The 14,900-nt window shown below is 34.1% G+C and overlaps 1 protein-coding gene across 13 annotated transcripts in view; it reads right to left on the reverse strand.

Moving 5' to 3' along the window:
- LOC106871234 (myotubularin-related protein 13) overlaps window positions 1-14,900 on the reverse strand; it is a 512,098-nt gene that overhangs the window by 90,683 nt on the left and 406,515 nt on the right. For all 13 annotated transcript variants that reach the window (XM_052967747.1, XM_052967743.1, XM_052967750.1 and 10 more), the window contains 3 exons: window positions 10,976-11,165; window positions 10,273-10,353; window positions 3,371-3,483 (listed from right to left, as the gene is read on the reverse strand). In XM_052967747.1, coding sequence (XP_052823707.1) covers window positions 3,371-3,483; window positions 10,273-10,353; window positions 10,976-11,165 — 384 coding nt within the window. The remainder of the gene's footprint in view (window positions 1-3,370; window positions 3,484-10,272; window positions 10,354-10,975; window positions 11,166-14,900) is intronic.

Below are 14,900 nucleotides of genomic sequence, written 5' to 3' on the forward strand. Positions count from 1 at the left end.
TGTGTGTGCATGTATGTATATGTGTATGTATGCATATATCTATGTATATTGTGTGTGTGTGTGTATATATATATATATATATAGCAATTAGAAAATGGAGGATAATATGCTGTACCCAATGACTTGCAGACAGTGTATCCCGTTGAATTAATTAACTTAATTTGTAACTAAAGTGACAAAAAACCACAAAGTGAACATCTAAGTATGGTTATGCACACGGACTTATATATTGGAGTGTCTATAACTATTTGTATGACCTCACGTATTGTTTGTAGGCTTTTTATGTGCCTTATATTTTTATATTTTTATATGTTAGATTTTCATTTTTCATTTATTTATTTTTTATTTTATTCTTGCTGTACCCTTATTTTTATTTTTATTTAATTTTTGTTCTTATCTCTTACTGTATATTTGTATGGAATTTTTTGTGAATCTCTGAAGAGGCCTAGTGAATTGTGCATGTACCCCCATTTCAGCATTTCATCCACTAATTACTCCGGCAGGAGCTATTCGGATAGAATGGGGCATGCCAATGCTAGGTCAAAACAGCTGTAAGTTTAAGTTTATGTTTATTCTCAAATTCTTTATGTATCTTTATTTGTAGACCCGGTTGTCAATATAACATGGCTTGTCATAAACACTTGTACTTTGTGGTTTTTTGTCACTTTAGTTACAAATTAAGTTAATTAATTCAACGGGATACACTGTCTGCAAGTCGTTGGGTACAGCATGTTATCCTCCATTTTCTAATTGCTATATAAATTTAGGGTAACCCCTCCCCTTTACCTGCACCCACTTATTACACTTAGTATAACACTAGTGTAACAATAATTGGGTACCCTCCCAGCAGTATATTGGATAGATACTATCCCTTAGTGGGTTGAATCCGCAACCCCTAACTCTCTTGCATTATATATATATATATTTATGCTTGTGTTTGTCCCTTCACCATTGCTTGACAACTGATGTTGGTGTGTTTACAGCCCCATAACTTAGCAGTGTGGCAAAAAGAGAGCGATAAAATAAGTACTACGCTTACAAAAAATAAATCCTGAGGTCAATTTGTTCAACTAAAGGTGGAGCTCCAACATGACTGGAGTCAAATGATTAAAACAAGTAATATATATTCATGGGTAGTGGAGCATGTAGAGGTAGCTGTCTATGTCTTTTATAAGCGTGTGAGTGCATATATGTATATATGCATACCTACACATGTGTTGTGTGTACGTGTGTGTACACATGTACATATGTAGATGTGTGTGTGTGGTGTGTGTGTATGTATATATATATATATATATATATATATATATAAGGGCATGTATGGGTATCTGTATATAAAGGTATATATATATATAAGGATATGTATGTATATGCATATATTTTTATGTGTGTGAATTTTGTTGATACAAACATTAGACCACACCTTCTCTCCCTACCACCCATTCTTTCTCTAAATATATAGATACTTGCATCTCCCTTACTCTATCTCTCACCCTCAGCGTCTACAGGCATATTGTTGTCGTTGTTATTTATTATTATTATCATTATTATAAGTAGTAGTAGTAGTAACAACAACAAAGCACCATAATTTTGGTGGTTTGTAACATTGTCATAACAGTATTTAACAATACTTACTTCAATAAATAGCTAAGTAACTATCTAGTTTGTGGAGAGATAATAGTAGTTAATATAACAGAAACATTTATTATATCAACTTTAATGAGATGGAATGCAGTGTAACTGGCATGACGGTTGAGCAACAAATACTAAACATTATAAACTACCTGAGATAACAGGTCTACAAATATTTCACATCATATCTGTGGATTTGGTGGCTCAGATGAATACTGTATACTAATATCATTTACATTAAAATATTAGAATACATAATTATAAACAAGTTTAATTCAGTTTCAATTGAACTGGAGCTAATTTGTGAAATATGAACAAACATGTGACAAATACCTTATTTAGAATTTAAGCAAACGACAGAGGTGTTAAGATTTGACTAGTGAAAAGTTGGATTAGAGCAGTCTATTGGGTACCTACTAAAGGTACATAACTCAATCATCACTCCTCAGGTAGGTAAATATACTAAAAAAAAAACACCTTCCACTTAATTTAATTACTTGGTGTTTAGTTAAAATAAACACATCTAAATATTTTAAATTTGTCAGGAGTGTCATGGTAGGTCTTGCCAACTGACAAATAATTGAAACTATTTTAAAGTTGATATATAGTTGCATACCTAACACTTTGTTTATAGATTACAGAGAGAAGTGCAGTGCTAATCATATCTAAGCTGATATCTATAGGGTTAGTATTTTTAGCACTGACTCTATGAGAGTGCCTATGACAGTGAGTACGACAGTGTCTATGTAGTGTCTCTAACAGTGTTTATAGGAAGAAACGTGAACACAAAACAGTTGCAGTGTTACTACAGTATATTAAGATATTTCCATAGGAGACCAGTCTGAATAGAACGAACTGTGCTAAAGGTAACAAGAGATCAGGCCATAGTGAAACAAAATATGGATGATAATAAGAGTGACATGTTGGTGAAAGGTGCCTGAGTAGAGGTGGGAGGAGACCAGTGGAAAAAGTAGAGAGAAGAGGCACAGCATTCTGTGAACCTCAGAAGTTGGAGTGTGTAGCTGACTGATTCTATACCATCAGTGTTGTGGCCTTTCTTCAACAGAACACACAAAAGGAGCCATAGAATGGAATCAAACTGAGAACCATGCTACAACTTTTTGAGTAACATGGCCATGTCTTCAGCTATAAATACTGTTATATTCTTAAGCAAGTTCCTTAACACTAAGTTCACTTATCTAACATAATTACCATTATAACCAGGTTATATAAAAATTAAATTTGAGTGACAACCTTTGAATTAACAGCCATATTAACATGGAAAAATAAAATTTTTTATTCAACCAGGCAGCTAATTGCAACATGAGTGATTGTTTAATCATTTTCTTCCTGCATCAGTCATGATGGATTTTGTCTTAGTATGCAGTTGGCAGTGAGTATGTGCTACTGTCAAAGACCAATAAGACAGAAATGTGTACCTAACATTCTCAACAGCTACTGCTGGAAGATTTTCATTTGCTACCAATAACTTTGCTTTTTAAACACAGCATGTCTATAAGAGATATTAACTCTGGACAAATGCCACGGTAAATTTGCTTTTTTACAATGTATGTACATTAAGTGATACACAAGATATCTATTTTAATCTAATACTGCTTCTATTACACATAACAAAATTTACAATATTTAAAGAAGAAAATGTACTTAAGTATAATTCAATATTCTTCTGAAATCTAATAAGAAACTGACCAAACCACATGACCAGTTAGTGACTTACCTGTCACTGTGTTATGATGTCGAAGCATTCCCATAAGGCTTCTGGAGTGGAAACCACTTCCTCTTAATAACAGGGCTTTGGTTCGTGAGTGGCGCCATGTTATGATGGGAAATCTAAATAGCAGGAAGGAATTTATAGATTAATGAAATGACACTTAAAAATTTAAAACTATATCTTGGGGTAAAATATTCAAAGGAAGCAATTATGACAATTTAACAATAGAAAATCCTTCTGGATGAAGATTAGACTTTAATATAATCATTAGTGAAAATTATTCTATATTTTTGAGATGAGGAATTATGTACATTATTTATAATGGACAGATTGGTGTCCTCATCTTGGTTGTTGTTATCACATTTTGGCTGATGTACTCTCCAGCCTTCATCAGGTGTTCTGGTGGAATTTCGAACCCAACCCTTTATTTGACTAATGGGGTACACTGTTCTCATTCCTAAGGTATGTTGCTGATGTTATTTTTCTCATTCCCAAGGTATGTTGCTGATATTATTTTTCAAGTCCCTGCTTGGGATTTTAGAATTTGAGCATGGGCTACTAGCCCTCAGATTCTAAGTATAATCCTAGGCAGGGACTTGAAAAATAATATCAACAGAAAAATAACATCAACATACCTTAGGAATGAGAATAGAGTACCCCATTAGTCAAATAAAGGGTTGGGTTTGAAATTCCACCAAAACACTTCATGAAGGCTGGAGAGTACATCAGCCGAAACGTTGTGATAACAATAACCAAGGTGAGGACACCTATTTATCCATTGTAAATAATCATTGGTGAAAATAATATACAGGATTTACATCCTTGAGGCCATTTAGAACAGAAAATGAAGAAGTAGGGAATTGCTCTTTTAATTAAGCACAGTAAACCAAACCAATTCTGGTCAGCAATCATATGTTTCTTTGAAATAAAAATTATAGATTATCCAGAGCAGCAGTTTTCCCTTGCCATATTTACCAAATTATGTCATATGTCAACCGTTATTCTTCAGAATGTCACTTATGCAGCACACCATCATCATCATCATCACCATTTAACATCTGTTTTACATGCTGGCAATGGTTGGGTGGTTTGACGAGAGCTAGTAAGGCAGAGGACAATGTCAAGCTCTACTGTCAGCTTTGATTGGGTTTCTATGGCTGGATGCCCTTTCTAATGCCAACCTGTTATATCATCTGTGACGATATATGATGTGTGGGTAACAGTATATCACAGTACCAAATATAACCATATAACAAGAAGCAGTGTAACAAGGGTTAGTTATCTTATTATAATCATTCACACAATTACACTCCAACGCAGAATCAATAACAAGACTAATGCCCTTGCAGTTTGATCACATCTGTCTTACTGGCTCATCTATTTAGAGACTTGTTCAGTTCACAGACAGTCACATGTGGGTATGTCAGTTCACTTCACAACTTCTCCCCTATACACTTCTTGGAGAGTGTGGGTGTACCCATTGATTTTTTATTTCATTTCTCCCCAATATCTTTGTATATAAAAAAAATCAACTCCAAACAGAGTTCAATACTTTTTCCTCTTTGGGTCAACCATTAAAAGCTCTGGAAATTTCCTCTTTCTAGTGCTACTCCAAACAGGTGTGTCAGTTTTATCTGTGTACATAAAATCCATCGGTTCTTCAATTATTCGATTATTATCCTCAGTGTATCTTTTTCTCAACTGGTTTGCATGTCTTTTGAAATTAAACCATTGACCCTTTGCCTTTATTACCATATTGATCATTTTTCCAATTCTATTACAAATAATACTGTCCTCCCATGATTGTTTCCTATATCTGTAGGTTTTAAAAATCACTTTTTCACCTACTTTAAAATTTTTCAGCATAGTGCTTTTGTCATTATTGCTATTCCCAGTTTTTTTTTTCTCTGCTTGACAGCAGTTTGTCAAATACAGCCTTAATCTTTCTCATGAACATTAGTTTGGCTGGGAATTTGGGTTAACTCTATATACCCTTAGAAATTTTATTGATGCCAGGTCATCAATCCTTCTGCTTGCTCACTTTTCTTAATACCTTCTTGAATGTGTCCACAAACCATTCTGCCTTATCATTTGACCATGGGTGATATGGTGGCATGGTTATATGATCAATTTGAAACATCTGGCAGAAATCTTTGAACTGAGATCCTATAAACTGTGTCCCATTATCAGACACAATGGCATCCAGTATGCTATATTGAGCAAATATCTCGTGGAGGAAATCAATTATTGCAGAGGACATAGGATGTCTACATTTACATACTTCCAGCCATTTTGTGTAGCTATCTATCACTACAAGAAAATAGTTTCCATATAACGGGCCTGCAAAGTCTATGTGAAGCGTGGACCATGGTGTCTCAGTCTTTGACCACGGTTGATATCTTACAGTAGGTGATTTTGACTGAGCACAGCCTCTACAGAATCTTACAAGATTTTCGATATTTTTATCCATCTAAAGCCAATACACATAGCTTCTCATAAGTGCTTTCATGCATGACATCCCTGGATGTCCAACATGAAAATCTTTCAGAATTCTCTTTTGCAGTGTAACTGGTACTACAATCCTCTGCATACATTAAAATGTTGTCGCATAAAGAATATGAGTTTGAATTTAAATCTTCAGTCCAGTGTGTATTTACTTTATTTTCTTTCAAGGTCACTTTCATTTTATTTATAAAGTCATCTTTCTGTGCTTTGGCTTTAATTTCTTCTAAGGTTACAGGTAATTCATTAATCATGTCATACAAAATGCTTTTTTTATCTTTGTTTCAGCTCTTAACAATGAAATTACACTTTCTTCAAACATTTCAACATATTTAGGTATTAACCTAGATAACCCACCTGGGTGGCTTAACTTTTTTGAGAGGAGTATTCCATTTTGAAATTGTAGTTCAACAAAATGGTTCCCCCATCTCTGCAATCTATTGGCAGTATGTGCTGGAATGCCCTTCTTAGAGCCAAATATAGTCAATGAGAGGCAATGATTGGTTTGCAGACAAAACCTTCTGCCATGGATGAATTTATGGAACTTTTTTACAGCATAAATAATTGCCAAAGCTTCTTTCTCAATCTGGCAGTAATTCCTCTCAGCAGGTAATAGTGTACATGATGCATGTACTATGGGTTTTGTATTACCATCTTCATACTTATGCAAAATTACCACTCCAATGCCATATTCACTGGCATCTGAAGCTACTACAATTTCCTTTTTCGGATCATAGTGTGCTAAAGATAGCTCAGAAATTAATATATCTTTTAAATGTTTGAAGGCTGCTTGGCATTTTTGCGTCCAATTCCATTTCATTCCTTTCTTTAGCAGGTAATTTAATGGTGCACACAAGTTATGAATATTAGGGATGTAACTTTGGTAATTCACCAAACCCAAAAACATTTGTAATGTCACCATATTCTTTGGCGAAGCCATATTTTAATAGATGATGCCCTGGTAGGATCTAGACGCCAACCTTTTATTGTCTATGATTTGCCCCAAATATCTAATTTTAGGTAAAAAGAAATCACACTTACCTGTGCTCAGTTTGAATCTGTATTTACTTAGTTTTTTTTTAAATACCTTTTTCATATGTTGTATATGCAGACTTCTTAATCAATATCGAGATACGCAATTGTGAATTCACAGTCCGCTAACACCGCATCCATAATCTGTTGGGAGATTACTGGTGTGACTTTTAAGCCAAATGGTAACCTGTTGTATTTATACAGTCCTTTATGTGTGTTAATTATTAGGTATTTAGAGCATTCATCATCTACTTTAATTTGTAGATATGTGTCAGAGAGATCCAATTTAGAAAATATCTTGCTGCCATTTAATTTCACAAATATGTCCTCCAGAGTAGGTAGCAGGTGGTAGAATGTTTTAAGACATTCATTTAACCCAGTGGCAAAATCAGCACACACAACACGACATATGGCACATTTCGTTTTGGTTTAAAAATTGATACTGCATTCTCTTTTATCTCAAATTTTGCTTTTATTTTTGAACATGCACCCAGTTCATCTGAAAACACATCTGGGAATACTTTCTTTAATTCTTTTTGCAATAGTGGTTAATGGGTAAATCCCAGAGATCAAATTTGTCCATCCAATTTATTCCAAAAGGTTACTGGCATTATTTAGCACATAAGCCTTTGCTTTTATTGTTCTGCTTTGGAAAGCCACATTGCAATTGAATTCACCTCTAAACAATAATTTTCTTCTTGAAACACCTCTTGCAGCTATTGTAGTTTTACTTAGTACTAGGTTATCTAACGTACTTCATGCTTTATCATTTAATATGGTTATATTGCACCCAGCATTGAGCTGTAATCTGATGTTTGTTCCATTTATTTTCATTTTTTACAAACTTCCTAAGTATTTCATTATCCTTATCATTTTCAGACACACCATATACATTTTTATTATGCTTCCTGTATGCATCATTTTTGGATACTTTCCTTATTTTTGTGCGACAATGAGAACTTTTGTAACCTTGAAAACCATAACTGAAACATTTAACTTTTTTTAACAGACAGTCATACTGGTTATGTATTTGACTACATCTTGTGCATCCACCTTACACTTTCTAATGTTTTTCTTTGGCCTTATAGCCTGTATGTTTGATATATCACGTTCATGTATTCTCTCGTCATGTTTAAAATTTATTATCCATTGGCAGTTTTCTGATATCTGTTGAAGAGTAATATCCGGGTTCTGTTCCAGCTTAGTCAATATTTTTGTGTGAATTTCCGAATCTTGTTGTGCTGTTAGTCCTCAAACACTTAAGCATATCCATTGTCAAATCCTTTAATTTGAACTTTTCATATTCACAGTTTATTATTCCAGTATATGTTATGAAGTCATTCTCTACGTTTTTCATCAAATTTAAACAGGACCATTTCGTGTTGAACAAAGATCTGTTTTCACTAAAAATTTTTGATAGTGCACTTATTGTATCTTCAAATTGTAATTCTCCAGGTTTTGGGGGTAGTATACTATTAATATACTTTCCATGTTCCACTGGGACTAATTTTCTTAGCAAAAGTCTAGTTTTCTGGTCTTCTTTCCAGTCTGAACATTCGTTCTTGAATATTTCCTCAAAATCAACTATAATATGTGGCAAACATGACACCTTTCTCTAGATTATATCTAAATTCATTGATGGAGCTTACCAACAAATCTGGTGTAAATGCATTTTTAGCATTTTTCATTTCCTTGAGGAGAACCTGTAAAACCTCATGTTGCTGTTTTTGCAACTCTATCACAGCTGATAGTAATTCTTCCAAGATAAACAACAAGATGATTTTTTTGTTTTCACAATCAAAAAATATACAATTTACAATAATTCGAGCAAGTCTCAAACATTTCTCTTTGCCAACTATTATATCATCTGTGACAATATATGATATGTGTCTGTGTAACAATATATCACTGTACCAAATATAACCGCAATGTAATAAGAGTTGGGTATCTTATTATAACCATTCACACAATCAACTCAGAATCAATAATAAGACTAATGCTCTCACAGTTTACCTCAACTGACTACTGGCTAATCTATTTATAGACTCATCCAGGGGGGTGTCTGTTCACTCCACAGTACAACCACTTTACAGAGTGGACGGGATGCTTTTTACATGGCACTAGCACCAGGGAGGTCACCAAGTAGCTTGCAAGACAAAGGGCCTCAACTGAGAGAGAGAGAGAGAGTGATATTGAAGGAGGTGGCTTTGTGCCAGGTGGTGACAGGCTAAAGAACAGAAATAGGTATATTGTTGTAGAGAAGATACATGACTACCTCAGTTAGAGAGAGAGAGAGATGAAAATGTGTCAGGGTATACCCTCAAGGTACAAGGAAGTGAATGTATGTGGGGTGGTACAGGTGACTGAACAGGGTGAGTGAGAAGGGAGTTCACAAGAGTGCAAAAGAGGAGTAGGAGAGAAGGAAGGAAAAAGAGAATGCAGGGAATGGTGAACATGGGTATATAGGAGAGTGGCAAGATAGCATTGATACAGTTAGTAAAGGGAGGACAGGATAGAGAGATGACGAAGTGGTATTAGGCTGCAGGAACAGGATGGGGAAAGAAAGTAAGTGCATGATGAAATGTAGTTTGGTATATGGAGGAAATAGTGAAGAAATGTAATGTGTGGGTGGAGAATACATCACACATAGCACTTCCAGAACTCAATTTCATTGAGGTGGGCGGGTTTTCTCAAGAGTTTCATATCACCAAACCACTTGGTCCAGTGTCATCTCTGTGAAGCTCAACATCTTGAGATCAGCTCTTACTACTTCATTCCATGTCTTCCTGGGTCTCCCTCTTCCATAGGTTCCATTCATTTTTAAGCAATCAGCACTTCTTTATACAACTGTCTTCATTCATATTCATCACATGACCAAACCATCGTAATCTTCTCTCTTGTATGCTATATCTGATTCCTTGCACATCCTTGCAGAACACTTTAAAAATATTTATCTATGTCTTGAGAGATAAACAGCCATTAGTGCAGTTGTAAAGTGGGACAGTAGAGCAGAGAATATCAAGGTAAGGAACGATTTTCTATACTGACGATAAAGACCTGCATGGGTCAACAGAGGAAAGGCAAGATATACAAATGAGGTGGGGACAGAAAGGGAGTTTCCAAAACATTTATAAGGTCAACAAATATGATGAGTTCTTTCTGTTGATCACATCATGCATGTTAAAGAAAATAAAGTACTAGAATTTGAACTCAGAACATAAAGACAGATGAAATGTTGTTAAGCATTTTACCCAACATGCTAATGATTCTGCTAGCTCATTGCCTTAAGCTAAGGAAATATTGGAACATGAAAACAAATTTGGTGATACTAGAGTCATTATATAGAAACCAATAGTAAAATAGTGAATACTTACCGTGATTGGCGATAACAACGAGAAAATTTACGTATGCTTTCATCAGTGACTGAATGTGGAACAATTAGGAGAGCAGGATAACTGTTGAAGAAAGGAAGAGAGAGAGAGTAATTCTAGAATTAGTTTAATAGAAGACAATGGAAACAGAACTGTCAGTAATGTTCTTTCTCACCCCAACCTCACTGTCATCACTGCAATATATATCATCATTATCATCATTCTTATTTTACATCCTTCTTTTATGCTGGTATGGGTTGGAAGGTTCAACAGGATTCAATGAAATAGAAGACGATGCTGAGCTCCAATGTTTACTTTGGCATGGCTTTTATGAACAGATGCCCTTCCCAATGCCAAGCACTTTACAGAGTGTACTGGATTCAATTTTTTGTGACACTAGAACTAGTGAAGTCATCATGTAACTACCAAGACTACAAGCTCCACTGGACAGAGTGGGAGTACAGCAGTGAAAAAAGTGACTGCTGAGAGGCTAAACTATGACAGAGGACAGGAACAAAGGTCATGTTATAGAGGATAAATATGGTTACACTGCATTACGTAAGGGTGGAGGAGAATAGCTGGAAAGGAGACAAAGATGGTAATGATGAATTTTCTTGTCTCTGAAAGTTATAATTTTATCAATAAACAAATTAGTTAGCTTTATTCAAAATGATAGATTATAAATAGAGATGGTAGATGAGCTTACCTTCGACAAACAGAGTAGTTGGAATTGACATCAGTTATTCGGAACTGGTCATTTCGTGTTCTTGAACCAGAGTTTGGAAGACTGCCAATACCAAGCCTCACATAATCTTGATAACCAGGGCGTTCCATAAGTTTTTCTAAACTCTTAGCATCAGCAGACCATTGCATTGAGTATTCAGCCTCATCTATAACTGTCAGGAGCAAGACTATGATTAATAACAGCAACAATAACAATTATGAACACAAAACTACAATATTACATAAAAGATTCTCATTTTCTCATTTCTGAAGACCAATATTAGAATGGATATGATGAACCTAATAGTTTGATATAAATGAGAAGAGAAACAATTAACCAGTTGAAGCTGGGATATGTTTCATCAAATTTGGGAGGCTCAAAGATGGCATAACATTTACAGAATTTGAACTCACAGGGTAGAGAGACAATACAAATTACAAACATTTGTCCAAACACACAAGTCTGTTTCACATACACTGCATTAGTCTCTATAATAAAAATTGCTTTAAATTTTGGCACACAGCCAGCAATTTTAGTGGGAGGGTGTTAACTGATTAAATCAAATCTAAAGCTTGACTGGTATTTATTTTATCAATCCCAAAAGGATAACAAAGGCAGTTGACCATGGCAGGATTTGAACTCAGAATGTAAAGAACTGGAAGAAATGCTGTTAAGCATTTTGTCTGATGCACTGATGACTCTGCCAGTGCACAGCCTTAATAATTCTTTCTACTACAAGCACAAGGCCTAAAATTGAAGGGGAAAGGGATACTCAACAGGGGGAAGGGGAGAGTCAATCACATTGACCATAGTGTTCAACTGGTACTTATTTTATAGATCCTGCAAAGATTAAAAGACAAAATCAACTTCAGCAGAATTTTGAACTCAGAATGTAAAGCTAGAAGAAATGCTGTTAGGCATTTTCTCTGGCATGCAAACAATTCTGCCAGCTTGCTACCTTATTATTATTATTATTATTATTATTATAAATAATAATAATAATAATAATAATAATAAAAATAATAATAATAATAATTTCAGAGTTTAGCACAAGGCCAGAAACTTCAAGAGAGGAGGTAAGTCAAATACATTAACCCCAGTCCTCAACTCAACTGGTACTTATTTTATCATCTCCAAAAGGATGAAAGGCAAAGTCAACCTCAGTGGAATTTGAACTCAGAATGTAATAAGAAGAAATGTAGCTAAGAGTTTTGTCTGGCATCATTCTGTCCCACCACCATCATCATCATCATCATTATTATTAGAGCTGGCAGAATTGTTAGCACACCAGACAAAATGCTTAGCAGTATTTCATCTGTCACTACATTCTGAGTTCAAATTTGCCTTTCATCTTTTAGAATCAATAAATTAAGTACCAGTGAAACACTGGGGATCAATGTAATTGACTGGCTCCCTCCCTGCAAATTTCGGGCTTTGTACCTTTAGCAGAAAGGATTATTGTTGTTGTTATTATTATTATTATTATTATTATTATTATTATTATTATTATTATCATTGTTATTAACAACAACAACAACAATAATGATGATGGTTTCTAATTTAGGCAAAAGGCTAGCAATTTTGAAATGAAGAGGTTAGCTGATACCATTAAACACAGTAGTTGACCAGTACTTCATTTTATCAAACTTTGGTGAGAGAAAAGGTAAAGTTGGCCTTGGTGGATTCATAACTAAATACTGCAAGGCAATTTGTCCAACTGTTTAACCATTCTGTCAGCTTGCCATTTTAATAACAGCAATGATAATAATAGTAGCATAAATAATAATAATAATATCAACTAATTTCTAGAGAAATATAAAATAAGAATATAATTTGCATACTAATTAATCCAAGTAGATTAACCATTCTCATATTCATACTGGACAGCTGCCTTTCTAACACATTTAAACTGACAATTATTTAACTCAAACCAACTTCAAATTTTACATTTTTCATTAGTTGCAGACATTCTGACATCAGTGCTTATAGTAAAGGCTTCTTTAAACGTGTACAACATTCATATACACAGACATGTGTCTCATACAAGTGCATACTCATGAACATCATACATGCATATATGCAAATACATCATACATGTATGTGCATACATACACATATGTACATCATATATACCTATACACACACATGCACAGTTAGACAAACAAATGCATAAATACACATATACATATGCATGTATACATACACAGATACTCATGTATACATGTTTAATTTGTCTCTATTCCTCCAGGATTATCCAATAATCTTTGGCTAGAGTTGGCGTTATCACTGAAAATTAATGCTAATGCTAATTAGATTGCTCATTAAAAGAAATATAACAAGTTTTGTTTCAAACATTTGATTCTTATATCAACAAATACTAATAAGATTAGCTTCAAATTTTAGCACAAGGCCATCAATTTCAAGGGAGGAAGTAAGTCGATTACATCAATCCCAGTGCTTAACTAGTACTTACTTTATTTGATCCTGTAAGGATGAAAGGCAAAGTCAACCCTGGTGGAATTTGAATTCTGAACATAAAGACAGACAAAATGCAGCTAAGCATTTTGCCCAGTGTGCTAATGATTCTGCCAGCTTACTGCCTTACAAATAATAATATTAATTTACAATGATTTAATTTTTCTAAAACCATTTTAAAGTTAACTGAAAGTCTAATTTGGAGAGAGTTACAATAACAGATTAAAATGTAAACTTGTCTCAATCTCATTATAGTTATGCACAAAAAACTAATGACTTCATTAAATATTATATGCATTGGTAAAGATATACACTGAATATTTCACAGAAAAATTGAAGCAAGGTAAGAACCTGGTTTCACTTCAACTGGTCTTAAACCTAATTTTTCATGGGATAATTCTACATTGATCTTCAATTCCCCCAAGTACAACATGAGAGAATTATAGGATTTGTCTTAAACAATGATTAAACAACAATAACAAATAGCAACAATGTAATGTTTGTAACTAAAGGTAAAAGCACAACATAAACTTTAACTCCAGTTTTGGGAAGCAGCAGAAACAACAACAACAAACAAATAAGAAGCCCTGCATACATTATCAGCACTATGCTTTACGATAGCTTTGTTAAAAATCCTGATTGGCAGACAACACACTGACAAAGTGAATAAGCTAACTGTTGTTACTGTATGGAAATATAAGCAGAAAGAGCTAAAATAGTCTCTGAAAATTTTGTCATAAAATGTCCAACATCCATACAATGGCCATAGATTTCTTTAAAGAACAAGAGAAAGTACCTTAAGTTCTCTCATGCAGTTTGTGAAACCATATTAAGGATGAAAGGGATTAATGATAAGGACAAGAAATATAATAAAAAATAATAATAGTAATGGTTAAGACAAGAAACAAGGTGTTTAAACAGAAATTATGCAGAATATTATCCTTTAGGATGTGGTTTTGTTTTTTTTACTAAAGAACAGACTTCCAAAATATGAGATGCTGACAGAAAGGACTACAGAATCCAATTAAAAAATTATCTTAAAAATGATAGCAAAATAGAGAGACACTCAATATCTGTTTATCTATATATATAAAAATGAGAATGTGTGTCTGTCTGTCTGTCTGTGTGAATCCCTAAAACTCAAGAACTACGCAATCAATTTCATTCAAATTTTACACATGCCTTACTTAGGGTTCCAGTTGTGTTTTAGTCAAAAAAAATGTTTAACTTCTTGCAGAGTTCGAGCACACGGCAACATAATATCTCTTCCACTATTTAAGTATTACGTGTCAAAAGTGAAACAAAAACACTCATGTCAAATACTTTCACTTTAAAAATGAAACTATTCCACTAACTGAAACAATCACATTTCGATACTGTAATGACAGATACTTTCAGAGAAAGAGACAGAAAGAGAGAGACAGAAAGAGAG

The sequence above is a fragment of the Octopus bimaculoides genome, chromosome 5 (genome assembly GCF_001194135.2).
Source record: "Octopus bimaculoides isolate UCB-OBI-ISO-001 chromosome 5, ASM119413v2, whole genome shotgun sequence".
In the NCBI taxonomy this organism is placed as follows: Eukaryota; Metazoa; Mollusca; class Cephalopoda; order Octopoda; family Octopodidae; genus Octopus; species Octopus bimaculoides.